Below are 15,950 nucleotides of genomic sequence, written 5' to 3'. Positions count from 1 at the left end.
GATGTGGACCTAAGGACGTGGATGGTCCCTGTGCTGTCCGTCCAGCCTTAAGAAGCCACCTATCCAGGCTCCCGTTTAGAGCAGCAGGGATAAACACCAGCGTGCAGTTGTGAGAGGGGCAGGGAAGCCTGGCCTGGTGCCAGGAACCCAGTGTCCTTCACCTGATGTTCGAGCAGCTGCTTCCCCACTCCAGACGCCACTCCAGTGTCACTGTGGAAAGCAGCTGAAAGGGCCTCCCAGGTTCCACAGTGGTTCTCTGAGCTTCCTGCCTGTCAGGAACCCTCCAAATCTTTCCTCCAGCTGTCTCTGACACCCCTCGGTTGGGTCGAGGGACCTCCAGAGGCTCATGGCATGGGTGGCAGAGGAGCAGGGCAGGGCTGCAGTTCATCCAGAGCTGGAGTCAGGCAGGGCGAGAGGGCTGCTGCCTGCTCCTTTTAGAAGAAGAGCCTGAAACCAGCCCCTGATCTGTTTACTCAAGGAGGGGGAGCCACTCCCATTTCCCCAAACAAAACACTGCAGCCCGACACATCTCCCTTGAGTTCACTGCTCAGCATCTCCCCCAGGTTGGGGCCAGACTGAGCAACGTACCGTCTAGAAAGGCTGGGGACCAGGGCTTTTAGGGGGCTGGCAGACAGTGAGCAAGGCCCATGTGCTCAGACTTCACATGGAGAGGGCTGCCTGGTCTGCACTATCAAGCAGCTGGGGAACCCCACGGGAGCGGGGGGATAGCTCCAACTTCTCTGTTTGCCTCCTGATCACTTTTCTCTTCTTGTGGGGACAGGGAACTGCTTTTATGTCAGCATGCCAGCAGGACCCCTGGACTCAAGCACCGACCTTTCAGGGGCACCCACGAGCCCCCCTCAGCCTGCCAGCCTCCCTGCAGGGCAGATAGAGCCTCAGCCTCAGCTGCAGGGAGGCAATGGAGATCCAAGACGCCCCAGCCACTCTCCCCAAAGCCTGGCCCTCAGGGATGTGGGCATGATCTTCCATACCATCGAGCAGCTCACCCTCAAGCTCAACAGGCTCAAGGTGAGGGAAACAGGGCTTGTCCCTGCAAGTCCGTCACCCCAAAACCATTCCCTATGAGCCCAAGATCCTGTCCTGGCCCAGGGATCTTCCCCCAGCTCACCCAGCCACCCTTAAATCACACCCCCTTCCCCAAGGCCCAGCACAGATCAGAGTGTGACCCCTTCCCCAGGGGCCTTAGCAATAGAAGGACTTGAGCAGACAATCCCCTGCCAACTCTTCCAGGACATGGTGCTGGCCCACAGAGAGCTGCCCAAGTCCCTTGGGGGAGAGTCGTCTGGTGGCAGCACGCCTGTGGGCAGTTTCCACACAGAAGTAGCAGCAGCTCGATGGACAGATGGCTCCCTCTCACCTCCCACTAAGGAGCCCGTGGCTTCTGACTCCGGGAACGGCCATGAACTGGGACCCTGCCCTGAGGATGGTGAGTGAAGCCAGGTCCCTCTCAGTACCTACCATCAGGGAGAGGTCCCCCAATTTGTGAGGACACATTGCCAAGCAGTAAGAGATGGTGGTTCTGAGAGTCTGGTTTCCCCTTGAGTGAAACGAATTCATTCCCTCAGCTTCAGAGAGGGACCCCACAGACGCTTCCCCGCAAAATGGGGAGCTTAGAATTGAGCCGTCTTATTCCTTGTGCTATGGAGGTAACAAACCAGGAGGAGCCTGGTGTCACATCTGAGACTTTTTTTCCTTTTTTTAATTATTTTCATTATTTGTGTGTGTGTGTGTGTGTGTGTGTGTGTGTGTTTATATATATTATATTTGAGATACGGGCTTGCAGGTGCACACCGCAGTGCTGGCCTAAGACTCGTGCTTATTAAATGGTGCAGAACCATACTGGGTGGGCCAGGCTATGTTGTAACTGAGGAAGACTTGGCACATACCTACTTGACGTAAGGGCTTTCGGGGCTGATGCAAGTGGAGTTAGGTAGATAGCCCTTTTCAAGCCCTACAAGAAACTAGGGTTTCTGGAGGAGAGGGAAGGTGCTGAAGGAGCTCCTCTCATGAGCCTGAACACTTTCTAGACAAAACGTGGAAGCGGTGGCCTCAGGCTGGCCAGTTCCTCACCTTCATCCTCCTCCCGCAGGCTCTGACACCCCCTGGAAGAGAGCGCAGCAGCCGCAGCCGCGTCACCAGGACCATAACCGTGCAAACCACCAAATCCCCTGCGTCCCCACTCCTTCAGGGACTGGCCTGAGACCGGACCCAGGGTGGGGGGATCCTAACTGTCCTCACTGTGGAGGAGGCAGTTGGGGAAACTCGGATCCAGCCAAGGCCTTGGGGGAGACCGGCATGTTGCTTGGTCTGCTCAAATCAGAGTCAAGTTTCGGTGTCTTTTCCCTCCCTTAGCCCAACCCTCTAAGGCCTGGTGTCTCCTAAGGATGCTGACTGCATCTGAAAGGCCCCCAATCACCACGGCTGCCCTCACCCCATACACGTGCGTACGTGTGCATGCCTGGACGTGCGCTGCCCTCAGACATGCAAGTGAGAGAAGGAGACTTCTGTGTAAATGCACTTTCTTCCTCCCCTCTTTCTCCACAAGACCCCAGGCGGAGGTGGGTGCCTCCCCTCCCCGTTGTCACTTTGGTCCTATAAATATGTATTTATTGTATGTGCATCTTTGCTGTTGTAAATAACTTTGACCTTTTTTGTTCCTGTTCCTGGAGTGCTGGAGACAGTTACGGAAGGAGCTGCCAAGGGAAGAGGGGGTTCACTTGTATCTCCTAGTTAACCCGCATGGGGCTGGAGACCACATTCCAAGAGGGGCTGGGATGAGAGGTACCAGGCAAGCCTGGAATCCCAGGGGTATGCCCTTTGCCTCCATTCCTCCCGGCAGCTTACCTCCAACTCTGGGAAGATGCTGCGCTTCTCTCTGCTCCCGATCTTGATCCCTTTTATCCTGCTTGGCTTCTGCTCAGGGATGGTTACCTCTGGGGCCAGAAGAGGAGCCAGAATGCACAGTGCACATTTCTGATACCACCCAGGCTCCCTCCCCAGAGAGAACAGGCTAGGTGAGGCAAAGACACCCCCCAACCATGGGTTTGGGTGCAGTAGAAATGGCTGGAGGGGGCCGGGCGTCGTAGCTCACACCACCAGCAATTTGGGAGGCCAAAGTGGGAGGATCACCTGAGGTCAGGAGTTCTCAACCAGCCTGGCCAATATAGTGAAACCCCTTCTCTACTAAGAATACAAAAGTTAGTAGGGCATGGTGGTGCATGCCTGTAATCCCAGCTACTGGCTAGGCTGGGACAGGAGAATTGCTTGAACCCAGGAGGCGGAGATTGCAGTGAGCTGAGATCGCATCTGTGCACTCCAGCCTGGGCGACAGAGTGAGACTCCATCTCAAAAAAAAGAAGAAAAAGAAAAAAGAAATGGCTGGAGGGGGACCCCAGCTAGGTGGGTGGGTTCTTTGAAGACAGAGCCACAGAGCTCCAGCTCCGACGAAGGGGGTGTGGAGAGCAGTGGCTCAGGACATCCGGGCCGGATGAGGCTCCCCACGTCATCCCACTGTGAGAAGGAAATCAGGCCCAGAGAGACATGGTGAGGTGAGCTCCAGGCAGGCGCGCTCAGGCCCAGAACAGCCTCCTGCACCCTGCCCAGCACTCTTTCCTCCTCCACGTGGGAAGGTGCTGCCCAGGGGCGCCCGCACTTACTCCCCTTGCCTGCCTTTGTGGCGTCTTTTTTCTTAGGGGTTCCTTGTGCAGGCAACTGCCCAGCCCCTGACTTCTCCTCTTTCTTGGTCAATTCTCATGGAGAAGGTGAGAAGAGAAGTGCAAGTCCCACCTCTGGAGGGGATGAGCAGTGGTGAGGGAAGGAGAGGGGTTAGGACCGGAGGCTTTAGGGGGAATTCAAAGGCCCATGTGTCCTTCTTCCCTCTACTGCCTCTGCACGTGATGGAAGCCCCCTCCGCTGTCCATCCAGCACCCAGGCTCTGTCCCATTGCACACCTACCCATGATTTCTCCTTTTTCTTGCCCAGGCCCTTAGGGGTTTTCATTGCCTGCGTCTTGTCTGTCTTGTCCACCAATGCACTGTTGCTGATCCCTACCATCTGACTCTTCTCACAGTCTGTTTTGGAGTCCCCGTGTCTTGAGGAGGAGGGCTGTGCTCACAAATGGAAAGGGAGGGAGGAAGAAGCCAGAGCCCCTTCCTCAATGGGGGCATGAAAGGTAGCTGTGCCCGTACTTGGGGAGCAGTGGAGCTGACAGCACCTCCCACCCACCTCCCTGCCTAAATGCTACAATAATTTGTAATGGACTCCTCTGGGGTGAGATGCTTTGGAGAAGAAATAGAAATAGCAGAGGGACCTGGGTGGGGGTGAGACAAAGGGTGAGGCAGGATCTCAGACTGTCATACTGAGGGGGGAAAATAGCAGCTAACTTTTATTGAGCTAAGTGCCAGGTGCTATTTTAAATGGATTGCAGGAATTAAGTCATTAAATCCTCTCAACAGTCATGAAATAGGTACAGTCATCCCCACTTACAGATGAAGAAACTGAAGCAAGGAGAAGTTAAATAACAGGCCGGGCACAGTGGCTTATGCCTGTAATCCCAACACTTTGGGAGGCCAAGAGGGGCCGGATCACTTGAGACCAGGAGTTCGAGACCAGCCTGGTCAACACAGCGAAACCCCGTCTCTATTAAAAAATACAAAAATTAGCCAGGCCTGGTGGCACACACCTGTAATCCCAGCTACTCAGGTGGTTGAGGCAGGCGAATAGCTTGAACCCTGGAGGCGGAGGTTGCAGTGAGCCGAGATTGTGCCACTGCACTCCAGCCTGGGCAACAGAGCCAGACTCCATCTCAAGAGAAAAAAAAAAAAGTTTAGTTATCCCAAATATCCTGCACATAATGAAATAAAGCAAAATATTCTACCATTAAAAGAAGAAGTTTAGTAACATGCCCAAGGTCACAAGCTAGGATATGGATGAACCGGACTTCAGGTCCAGATGGTCTAAATCTAGTGTCCTGTCTCTCAACCAATACACTCAACTGCCCATAGGGTGGTTCTGCAATTAGAGCCCGCCCAGCAGCGGCTTGGCAAACGTTTATGCAGAAGTCGGAGGGAAAAAGTCATGACAGAGGATGGAGATTTAACCGGATGTCCAGTTTGCTGAAAAGCAGCGGACTTCGGAAGTGGGCTCGAGGGTTAGAGGGCCTGGGCCTGGGGCCTGGGGCCTGGGGATTCCTCACCGATCGCGAGCGTTCCTGCGTCCCTTTTTCCAGCAGGAGGCGCCGGCGCTCCACCACCTCAGTGTGCGTCAGCTCGAAGGGTCGCAGGACCTGCGGAAGGCGGGTGCCCCGAGGTCGAACGCCAGCGGAGTCAGGGTCGGCTCCCCCGGCCAGTCCTCGTCCCGGACCCACCTGATCGGCACACCCACCTCCGCCAGCTTCAGGGCACCCTTGTCCTGGATGCGGTTGTGGGCCAGGGACAGCCAGAGCAGGGAACAGTTAAGCCGGAGGCCCTAAGGGGTGGTCAGGGAGGCGTGAGCCGCCCGAGCCGCACCTGCTCCCAGCGGGTCTCTCCCCGCTGCACACTCACGTCCGCGATGTGGTTGAAGCCCAGGTTGAGCGAGACGAGGGTCCGGTTGCAGCTGCGCAGCGTGGACAGCGCCTGGCCCAGGAGTTGCGCCCCGCGGTCATCGATGTTGTTGTTGCGCAGAGACAAGCGCGCGATCCTGGGCAGCCGGAGGGAGAATGTGGGTCGCTGGAAACTCGGTGCAGGGCGTCCGCCGGAATTTAGGACTCTTGACGGCTTGAGGAGCCGTCTGGTCTGAGGATGTAGGGGCAGGAATCGAGGGCCCTTGCCGAGATGGTAGGGGGACAAGGACGGCTGGGGACTAAAAATGGCTTGGGATTTCAAGGCAGCCCCAGAGGAAGGGATGAGGGCCGGGAGTCTCACATGCTGTCCATCATGTCTTCCTATGGCTCCTTTTGTTCAGAAAATTATGAAGCAAACGAACGGGCCGTTTTTCCTATTACTCAGCATCCAATGTCAATGCAGATACAGGAAAACTAAATCAAAACTACCCTGCGCAAAGGAAGATAATGGTGACACATGGCAGCCACTGGGCCTTGGTACTCTGAAATCCAACTGGGCAGGCATTGTGAAGCCACACTCTTCCCATTCCAATATACCAGAAGTGGCAGAAGTTCCTTTTAAGGTGTTGATTCTGTTCTCTGGAAAGAACTCCTTTTAACTTTGCTATGCATTTTTTTGCCATAGGTAGAATTATCCCTTTTTTATACTGTTCTCTATAATCAAACCTGAAGTGTGTACTGTGGACTATGCCCTTCTTGGTTAGGTAACTTGGCAATTCACTTTTCTTTTTAAAATTTTTTGTTATTTTTTTCTTTTCTATAGTTTCCACTTTTATTTCAGATTTAGGAGTTGACATGGTTTGGTTATGTGCTCCCACCCAATCTCATGTGAGACTGTCATCCTCAATGTTGGAGGAGGGCCTGGTGGAGGTGACTGGATCATGGGGGCAGACTTCCCCCTTGCTGTTCTCATGATAGTGAGTGAGTTCTCACAGGATCTTGTTGGTTAAGAGTGTGTAGCACTTCCACCTTCGCTCTCGTCCTGCTCTGTCACGTGAAGATGTGCCTGCTTCCTTTTTGCCTTCTGCCATAATTGTAAGTTTCCTGAGGCCTTCCCAGCCATGCTTCCTGTACAGTCTATGGAACTGTGAGTCAATGAAACCTCTTTTGTTTCTAAATTACCCAGTCTCAGATAGTTCTTTATGGCAATGCAAGAATGGGCTGATACAGGGGTATACACTTGTAGGTGTGTTACAAGGGTGTATTGTGTGATGCTGAGGCTTGAATATGAATAAGCCCATCACCCAGATAGTGAGCATAGAACCCAACAGGTAGTTTTTCCACCCTTAACCCCTTCAATTTCTTCCCTCGTCTATTAGTCCCCTGTGTCTATTGTTGCCATCTTTATGTCCATGAGTATCCAATGTTCAGCTCTCATTTGCAAGTGAGAGCGTGTGATATGTAGCTTTCTGTTCTCACATTAATTTGCTTAGGATAGTGGCCTCCAACTCCATCCACGTTACTGCAAAGAACATGATTTCATTCTTTTTTATGGCTGTGGAACATTCCACGGTGTATATGTACCACATTTTCTTTATCCAATTCACTGTTGATGGGCACCTAGGTTGATTCCATGACTTTGCTATTGTAAATAGTACAGCAATAAACATACAAGTGGATGTGTCTTTTTGTTAGAATAATCTATATTCTTTTGTATATATACCCTGTAATGAGATTGCTGGGTGAAATGGTACCTCCATTTTAAGTTCTTTGAAAAATCTCCAAACTGCTTTCCACAGTGGCTGAACTAATTTACATTCTCATCAATAGTGTATAAAATTTCTCTCTTCTCCACAGTCTTGCTAGCAACTGTTGTTTTTTTACTTTTTAAATAATAGCCATTCTAACTGGTGTGAGATGGTATCTCATTGTGGTCCTGATTTACATTTCTGTGGTGATTAGTGATGTTGAACATTATTTCATATTTTTTGGTCACTTCTGTATCTTCTTTTGAGAAGTGTCTGTTCATGTTTTTGCCCACTTTTTAATGTGATTATTTGGTTTTCACTTGTAGTGTTGTTTGAGTTCCTTATGGATAATATCCTCAGGATATTAGACCTTTGTCAGATGATTTTTTTTTTTTGAGAGTGCAATGGTGTGATTTGACCTCCCATTGGCTCACTGAAACCTCTGCCTCCCAGGTTCCACCTCCTGGGTTCAAGCAATTCTCTGCCTCAGCCTCCCGAATAGCTGGGATTAAAGATGCCCACAACCACACCAGGGTAATTTTTGTATTTTTGGTAGAGAGAGGGTTTCACCATCTTGGCCAGGCTGGTCTTGAACTCCTGACTTCATGATCTGCCTGCCTTGGCTTCCCAAAGTGCTTGGATTACAGAGGTGAGCCACCACGGCTGGCCCTTTGTCAGATGATTTACAGATATCTTCTCCCACTTAGCAAGTTGTCTGTTTGCTCTGTTGATAGGTTCTTTTGCTGTGAAGAGGCTGTTTCATTTAACTGGGTCCTACTTGTCAATTTTTAGTTTTGTTACAATTGTTAAGAAATTGGGCGCGGTGGCTCACGCCTATAATCCCAGCACTTTGGGAGGCCAAGGAGGGTGGATCTCGAGGTCAAAAGATCAAGATCATCCCGGTCAACATGATGAAACCCCGTCTCTACTAAAAATACAAAAAATTAGCTGGGCATGGTGGCGTGTGCCTGTAATCCCAGCTACTCAGGAGGCTGAGGCAGGAGAATTGTCTGAACCCAGGAGGCAGAGGTTGCGGTGAGCCGAGATCGCGCCATTGCACTCCAGCCTGGGTAACAAGAGCAAAACTCCGTCTCAAAAAAAAAAAGAAAGAAATTGGTCATAAACTCTTTCCCAAGACCAGTGTCTAGAATGGTGTTTCCTAGGTTTTTTCTAGGATTCTTATATTTTGAGGACTTACATTTAAATCTTTAATCCATCTTGAGTTAATTTTTCAGATGGTGAAAGATAGAGGTTCAGTTTCATTCTTGTGCACATGGCTAGCCAGTTATCCCAGCACCATTTATTTAATAGAGAGTTCTTTCCCCATTGCTCATTTTTGTTGATGTTGTCAACAATTAGATGGCTGTAGGTGTGCAGCTTTATTTCTGGGTTCTCTATTCTGTTTCATTCGTCTCTGTGTCTGTTTTTGTACCAGTACCATCCTGTTTTGGTTACTATAGCTTTATAGAATAGCTTAAAGGCAAGTAATGTGATTCCTTGTTCTTTTTGTTTAGGATTGCTTTAGCTATTTGAATTCTCTTTTGGTTTCATATGAATTTTAGAATAGGTGTTTCTAATTCTGTGAAAAATAGCATTCATAGTTTGAAAGGAATGATGTTGAATCTGTTGATTGCTTTGGGCAGTATGGCCATTTAACAATGTACAAAATCAGTAACATTTGTATACATCAATGATGTTCAAGCTGAGAGTCAAATCAAAAACAGAATCCCATTTACAATGGCCACACACACACACACACACAAAAATAACTAGGAATACATATAATCAAGGAGGTGAAAGGAAGAATATAAAACATCTCTACAGGGAGAACTGTAAAACACTGCTGAAAGAAATCATAGATAACACAAACAAATGAAAAAATTTCATGTTCATGGATTGGAAGAATGCAGTTCACTTTCTAACCAAGTGTCATTTAAGGCTGTTGAAAAGCTGTTTTGCTTCATTTCATTTTATTTTCAGATCCTGCTTGTGGTTACTTTGGAAACATGATTCCTCAAAAATTTAGTGGATTTCTAATCTGTTTGCTTCTAGCCAGTTCTATATGCTAGTAACTATACTCACATTTCTTTCACAGATGAAATTCTTGTACTTCCTTTTTCCATGTCTTCTTCCTTTACCGTGGCTCCTTTGACATTATTTGGAAAAATAAACTTAGGTGGGATGACATCAAAACTTAATCTAATCTTACCTGCAAACCTGAGTTTTGATGGACTTTTGTCTCTCAAAATCACTCTGGATTTTATCTCTTCAGATTTTTGGTTTCCTTCTATTTTCTTGCATTTATGTTTACAAAAGAGCCCATTTTCTTTGTTTTTAAAATACCTTTATTGACACAGAATTTACATACTACAAAATTCACCCTTTTGAAGTGTATATTCAATAGTCCTTCATACATTCACAGTTCATGCAATTATCAACACTATCTAATTTCAGAACCCTTTAATCACTCCTCCAAATAACTCCATACTGATGAGTTGTTAATCCTCATTCCCCTGCCCCCAGACCCCTAGAAACCACTACTCTACATTCCGTTTCTAGAAATTTGCCTATTCTTGACATTTCATATAAATAGCATTAAACAATATGTGGTCCTTTGTATCTGACTTCTTTAACTTAGCATAATATTTTATTTTATTCATTTATTTATTTTTTATTTTTATTTTACTTTAAGTGCATACTATATCTGGCATTTCTCCCCATGTTAACCCTCCCCACCCTCCCCACCCCCTCTCTCCCTTCCCTGGCTGCCCCTCCAACTGCCCCCAGTGTGTGATGCTCCTCTCCCTGAGTCCACACGTTATCATTGTTCAACACCCGCCTATGAGTGAGAACCTGTGCTGCTTGGTTTTCTGTTCTTGTGTCAGTTTGCTAAGAATGATGGTTTCCAGATTCATCCAAGTCCCTACAAAGGTCACAAACTCATCGTCTTTTATGGCTGTGTAGTATTCCATGGTGTATATGTGCCACATATTCCTTGTCCAGTCTATCATTGATGGACATTTGGGTTGGTTCCAAGTCTTTGCTATTGTAAACAGTGCTGCAATGAACATTCGTGTGCATGTGTCCTTATAGTAGAATGATTTATAATCATTTGTATATATACCCAGTAATGGGATTGCTGAGTCAAATGGAATTTCTATTTCTAGGTCCTTGAGGAATCACCACACTGTCTTCCACAACGGTTGAACTAATTTATGCTCCCACCAACAGTGTAAAAGTGTTCCTATTTCTCCACATCCTCTCTAGCATCTGTTGTCTCCAGATTTTTTAATGATCGCCATTCTAACTGGCGTGAGATGGTATCTCAGTGTAGTTCTGATTTGCATTTCTCTAATGACCAGTGACGATGAGCATTTTTTCATATGTTTGTTGGCCTCATGTATGTCTTCTTTTGTAAAGTGTCTGTTCATATCCTTTGCCCACTTTTGAATGGGCTTGTTTGTTTCTTCTTGTAAATCTGTTTTAGTTCTTTGTAGATTCTGGATATCAGCCCTTTGTCAGATGGGTAGATTGCAAAAATTTTCTCCCATTCTATTGGTTGCCAATTCACTCTAATGACTGTTTCTTTTGCTGTGCAGAAGCTGTGGAGTTTGATTAGGTCCCATTTGTCTATTTTGGCTTTTGTTGCCAATGCTTTTGGTGTTTTGGTCATGAAGTCCTTGCCTATGCCTATGTCCTGAATGGTTTTGCCTAGATATTCTTCTGGGTTTTTATGGTGTTAGGTCTTATGTTTAAGTCTTTAATCCATCTGGAGTTAATTTTAGTGTAAGGTGTCAGGAAGGGGTCCAGTTTCTGCTTTCTGCACATGGCTAGCCAGTTTTCCCAAAACCATTTATTAAACAGGGAATCCTTTCCCCATTGCTTTTGTCAGATTTATCAAAGATCAGATGGTTGTAGATGTATGGTATTGCCTCTGAGGCCCCTGTTCTGTTCCATTGGTTTATATCTCTGTTTTGGTAACAGTGCCATGCTGTTTTGATTACCGTAGACTTGTAGTATAGTTTGAAGTCTGATGGTGTGATGCCTCCAGCTTTGTTCCTTTTGCTTAGAATTGACTTGGCTATGCGGGCTCTCTTTTGGTTCCATATGAAGTTTAAGGTGGTTTTTTCCAGTTCTGTGAAGAAGGTCATTGGTAGCTTGATGGGGATAGCGTTGAATCTGTAAATTACTTTGGGCAGTATGGCCATTTTCACAATATTGATTCTCATTTACTCTTTTCCCATACTGGGGAGTCTCTCTTGGCTCCCAGCCTATCATCGGCAAGCAGGCTGCCTAATTTCTTTCTTCTTCCTTTCTTTGTTTTAGTATTTCTTATCATTTTCCTGCTGAATTCCAGTGTCTGCTCTGGATCATCTATTTGAAGTATCATTATCTACTCTCTATTTTGGTTATTCTTAGTAATGGAAGTAAGTATAATATACCTTAAGTTAGCCACCTTGAAGCCTCCCTCTTTTAGCACTTTGACTATATCATTTCAGTCTCTCCTGGCCTGCATGGTTTTTGGTGAAAAATCTGCTAATAGTCAAATTATGGGGATTTCCTTATATGTGACTTGATGCTTTTCTCTTCCTGCTTTTAGGATTCTCTCTGTGTCTTTGACTTTTGCAGTTTGGTTATTATATGATTTGGAGAGGACAGCTCTGGTTTGAATCAGTTGGGGAATCTTGAAATTCCTGGATCTGATGTCCATATATCTCTCAAGACTTGGGAAGTTTTCAGCTATTGTTTTGCTAAATAAGCTTTTTGTGCCATTCACTATCTCTTCATCCCCTGGAATTTTTATAATGTGAATATTTGTTCACTTAATGGTGTCCCATAAGTCCCATAGACTTTCTTTACTCTTTTCTAATTTTTTTCTTTTAACTGGAAAAAAATTAAAATGATGCTTTCAAAAAACTTACCTTCAAGTTCTGAAATTCCTTCATCTGCTTGATTTAGTCTGTTGGATGTCCTACATTTCTGTGCTCCGCATGGGTTTCACCACTTCTGTGCTTTATCCCAGTGCTCTCCTTTAGATACTGTAATCCAAATGTAGTTGGTTATTTGTTGTTTTGGTTTGTTTTTGTGAGGGTGGTGGGAGAACTGGGCATCTCTAGTCATTCATCTTGCTGATATCATTGTTCTCTTGTTAATTTTATTTCTAAATGTTTTATTGTTTTTGGTTCTATTGTAAAAACTGTAAATGTAAAGCCCAAAACTATGGGGGAAAAAAAACCCTAGAAGGAAATCTAGGCAATACCATTCAGGATATAGTCTTCAGCAAAGATTTCATGACAAAAACATCAAAAGCAATTGCAACAAAAGAAAAAATGGACAAATTAGATCTAATTAAACTAAGGAGCTTCTGCACAGCAAAAGAAACTCATTAGAGTGAACAGACAACCTAAAGAACGGGAGAAAATTTTTGCGGTCTATCTATCTGACAAAGATCTAATATCCAGAATCTGCAAGAAACTTAAAGAAATTTACAAGAAAAAACAAACAACTCCATTAAAAGTGGGCAAAGGACATCAACAGACAGTTGCCAAAAGAAGACATTTATACAGTCAACAAACATAAAAAAAGCAGCACAGATGCAGAACCCACAGATACAGAGAGCTGACCTAAGAAATTCTTACACACACACACACACACACACACACACACACACACTTAGAACTTACAGACAAATTCAGCAAGATTACAGGATACAAGATCAATATGCAAAAATCAATTGTATTTCTATGCACAAATAAGACAATTTTTTTAGTTTAGACATGTTAAGTACACTGATATTATGCGATGTATCTCTAGAACATTTTTATCTTGCAAAAGTAAAACTCAATGCACACGGAACAACTGCCCATTTTCTCCTTTGCTCATTGTAGTTTTGATTTGAATTTCTCTGATGATGTACTGCTGCTAATAGACTACTATAAAATGAGTAGTAATGATGTGTCAGCTGAATTCCTGATACTAATTCCATTTTATGCCCAAGATAAATTTGTGATATAAATATTATTTTCCACAGTTTGCAATAAAGAGATTAAAATTCTGATTGAATTGTTCCTCAAATCAATCAAAAACTAATTAAGGAAAAATAAAGGGGTTTAAAATGATATGAAAATAATCGTTGATATGGCCCAAAATTCAGATAACAATAATTGTGAGATCCTGCCTATGGATGAAAGAAAGATGGAAAAAAACCCAAATAATTGTATAATATTGCTAATAAAGCAGATTCAAAATGAAGCAAAAGATTCATTCACAAATATATATGCAAAGATGATTTATTCAGGGAGTGAAAGAAAAGTGACAATTGCACAGGTGGGAGAAGCTCATGCCCAGGTGACAGACAGACACAGAAAACATCAACAGAATTCTCTGATGGTTCCCAGGGAGAGAGCTGCTGCTCTTTCTTCCAAAGCTGTGAGAGCTGGCACAGCTGAGGACTTCCTTTTCTCAGCTCCACCTGGACAGTGGCAGTATGGCAGCCTCAAAAAGGAAACATTTTGCTGTCAGGGATCATCACAGGCAGATTACAGGCCAAGGGGAAAGAAGCTCCCTGTGTAACCACGGTAGGCTTTGATAAGAAGATGCAGGTGAAGCTGTGGAACAAGATGAGCCAATTATCCTCATCATTTCATGATCCTGATGAATCCCGAAGCTGTTACTTGCTCTTGGGTGGATACTTCTGCTGGCAGGGGGGAGAAGGTGGCACAGGAGGACATTTCTGCTGGCACTGCTGAGGTGGGCAGGGCTCTGGACACTTTGGTGGTGGGCAGGGCTCAGGGCACTTCGGGGGTGGACATGGCTCTGGGCACTTTGGCATGGGGCACATAGGAGGTGGCTGGCAGGGCTGCTTACACTGCTGCTGTTGGTAAGACATCCTGCTGGAGTCTCAGAACCTGAAAGAAATGATATGACAGTGTTCACAGGAAGGGGTTCCTATAGAGAGAGAAGCCAAAGCTTATGTAACACCATGGGATATTATTTCTCCAGTCTCCAAAAATTTATTTAAAGTCTTATCTGCCTTTTAATGACTCCCTCATTTCTCTCTTCCACTTTAGCAAATTAATTGCTTCCTTGGCCCTGGGAAATCCTGTGTTTTCTCATACAATTTTTCCAAAGAAAATATCTCTGCAGTAATGAACCAAGCATGTTATCTCTGTGAAAATTACACCTTCAGGAAAGGCAGTGACACGTTCAGATACCATGGGCAATCTCACACGCCGTTTCTACCACCATTATCTGTTGTAAAGTTCCAGTGGGTTGACTTGAGCACAGAACAAAGGGCTGTTTGGGATGGATTGCAGGCTCTTCCGCCTATTAAGTCACAAACATTTGAAAAGAACACCAAGAAAACATGAGGAAAAAAATACTTTGTTCTTTCTTCTTCTCCAAATCAAAGCTTTCCTATTCATTTCTCTGTCCTTATAGACACCTAAGTGTATACAAGAAACAAGCTAAAATAGCATATCATTGTACTCTAATTCTAAATTTCCATCTACTAAGTAGCATCAAACCCATGGTCACAGAATTGGATCAACCAAACTTGCTGATAACCGATTAAATTCAACATTTCAGGGCACAAAGAACAGAGGAACTCAAGGAAGCAGACTCACTAGGTTCTCCAAAGCAGATCGATGCTCGGGTACCAGGAGTTTAGGAGTCTCACAGCAGGGAATATCTTTATAGGGCCTGCTACCCCACCCACTGGGAAGTGGAACTGCCTAAAACTGGGCTGGTCCAGCAATGTCCCAACTAAAATGCAAATGTATTCTTAGCTGGCATGACAGGGATTCTCAAACTAGGAAATATCCTGTTCTGGGATCTCCCCACTGAGTTAAGTGCTCCTGACTCACAGAGGACCTGCCCTAGCTCTCAGTTTCAGTGACTTATGTTAGAGAGAAAATTGGGGGATTCTCTAACTGCTTGTCAAGGGCGCTCTTGATTAGGAACAGTTATCCCTTCCTATCTTAACTCCCCTGAATCCTAAAACTTCCCACCCTGATCCACTTTAGCTGAATGCCGTATTGCTGTACGTGAACCCAATTCTGCGTCTACTTTCCTTGTACAATTGGCCAATGTGCTAGAAGGAAGGAGAGACCTAACAAAGGCCTGAACTGGGCCTGGCATTTTCTTTGCTAAGTTCCATGATGACAGGCAGGTCACATCAACTCCCTGGGATTACACACAGGGGAGAAAAATGCTTACCTCTGGGTTTGCAAGCTGATCACATGTGCTATCCGCTGACCCTGTTCAAGACAGAAATTTACCACCTTTCTGTCATAAAAACCCAGATTTTTACCTATATTCCTTTCCTCTTTGAAGCTGTCTTCTACACCACAAGTGCCTCCTGGGAGGCACTTGCATCCCAGGACAGATTCCAGAGTGAGATCTAGTCTCCCCAGCACGTTTGCTACTTGCCACCATCAAAGATGTGAACTACAGCCTTTTTATTTATAAAAGGTAGTGGAGAGAAGGAAACTGAAGTTACAAGCATTCACTCAAAATCTATGCATGGAACCATGTGTATATGGTTCCCTGTGAAAATCCTATAGAGAACAAGATGCATAGACTCACATTATCATATGTAAATAATTAGAAGTAGGTTTGCAGAGTGAGGAAAGTTGGAG

General features: G+C 45.6%; 3 protein-coding genes and 1 pseudogene across 3 annotated transcripts in view; 1 reads left to right on the top strand and 3 right to left on the bottom strand.

Annotated features, from left to right (window-relative positions):
• Positions 1-2,168, top strand: part of LOC135278082 (rho guanine nucleotide exchange factor 11-like) — a 58,349-nt gene extending 56,181 nt beyond the window's left edge. The window contains 3 exon segments of the mRNA XM_064384747.1: positions 782-1,029; positions 1,252-1,451; positions 2,111-2,168. Coding sequence (XP_064240817.1) covers positions 782-1,029; positions 1,252-1,451; positions 2,111-2,168 — 506 coding nt within the window.
• Positions 1-15,950, bottom strand: part of LOC105705718 (NUT family member 2F-like) — a 181,078-nt pseudogene that overhangs the window by 90,076 nt on the left and 75,052 nt on the right.
• LOC135278098 (leucine-rich repeat-containing protein 71-like) lies at positions 2,383-5,938 on the bottom strand. The gene is made up of 8 exons (XM_064384785.1): positions 5,925-5,938; positions 5,565-5,700; positions 5,404-5,487; positions 5,216-5,305; positions 3,972-4,125; positions 3,678-3,770; positions 2,866-2,954; positions 2,383-2,418 (listed from the first exon to the last, which is right to left on the bottom strand). The coding sequence occupies exons 1-8, from the start codon at positions 5,936-5,938 to the stop codon at positions 2,383-2,385; spliced, it is 696 nt and encodes a 231-aa protein (XP_064240855.1).
• LOC135277999 (small proline-rich protein 2A-like) lies at positions 13,982-14,200 on the bottom strand. The gene has a single exon (XM_064384157.1). It carries the CDS (start codon positions 14,198-14,200, stop codon positions 13,982-13,984), a length of 219 nt encoding a protein of 72 aa, XP_064240227.1.

This window comes from Aotus nancymaae, unplaced genomic scaffold (assembly GCF_030222135.1).
Source record: "Aotus nancymaae isolate 86718 unplaced genomic scaffold, 86718_ANA_hifiasm-v0.15.2.pri h1tg000036l, whole genome shotgun sequence".
Taxonomy (NCBI): domain Eukaryota; kingdom Metazoa; phylum Chordata; class Mammalia; order Primates; family Aotidae; genus Aotus; species Aotus nancymaae.
This window is presented reverse-complemented; position numbering and strand designations above follow the sequence as displayed.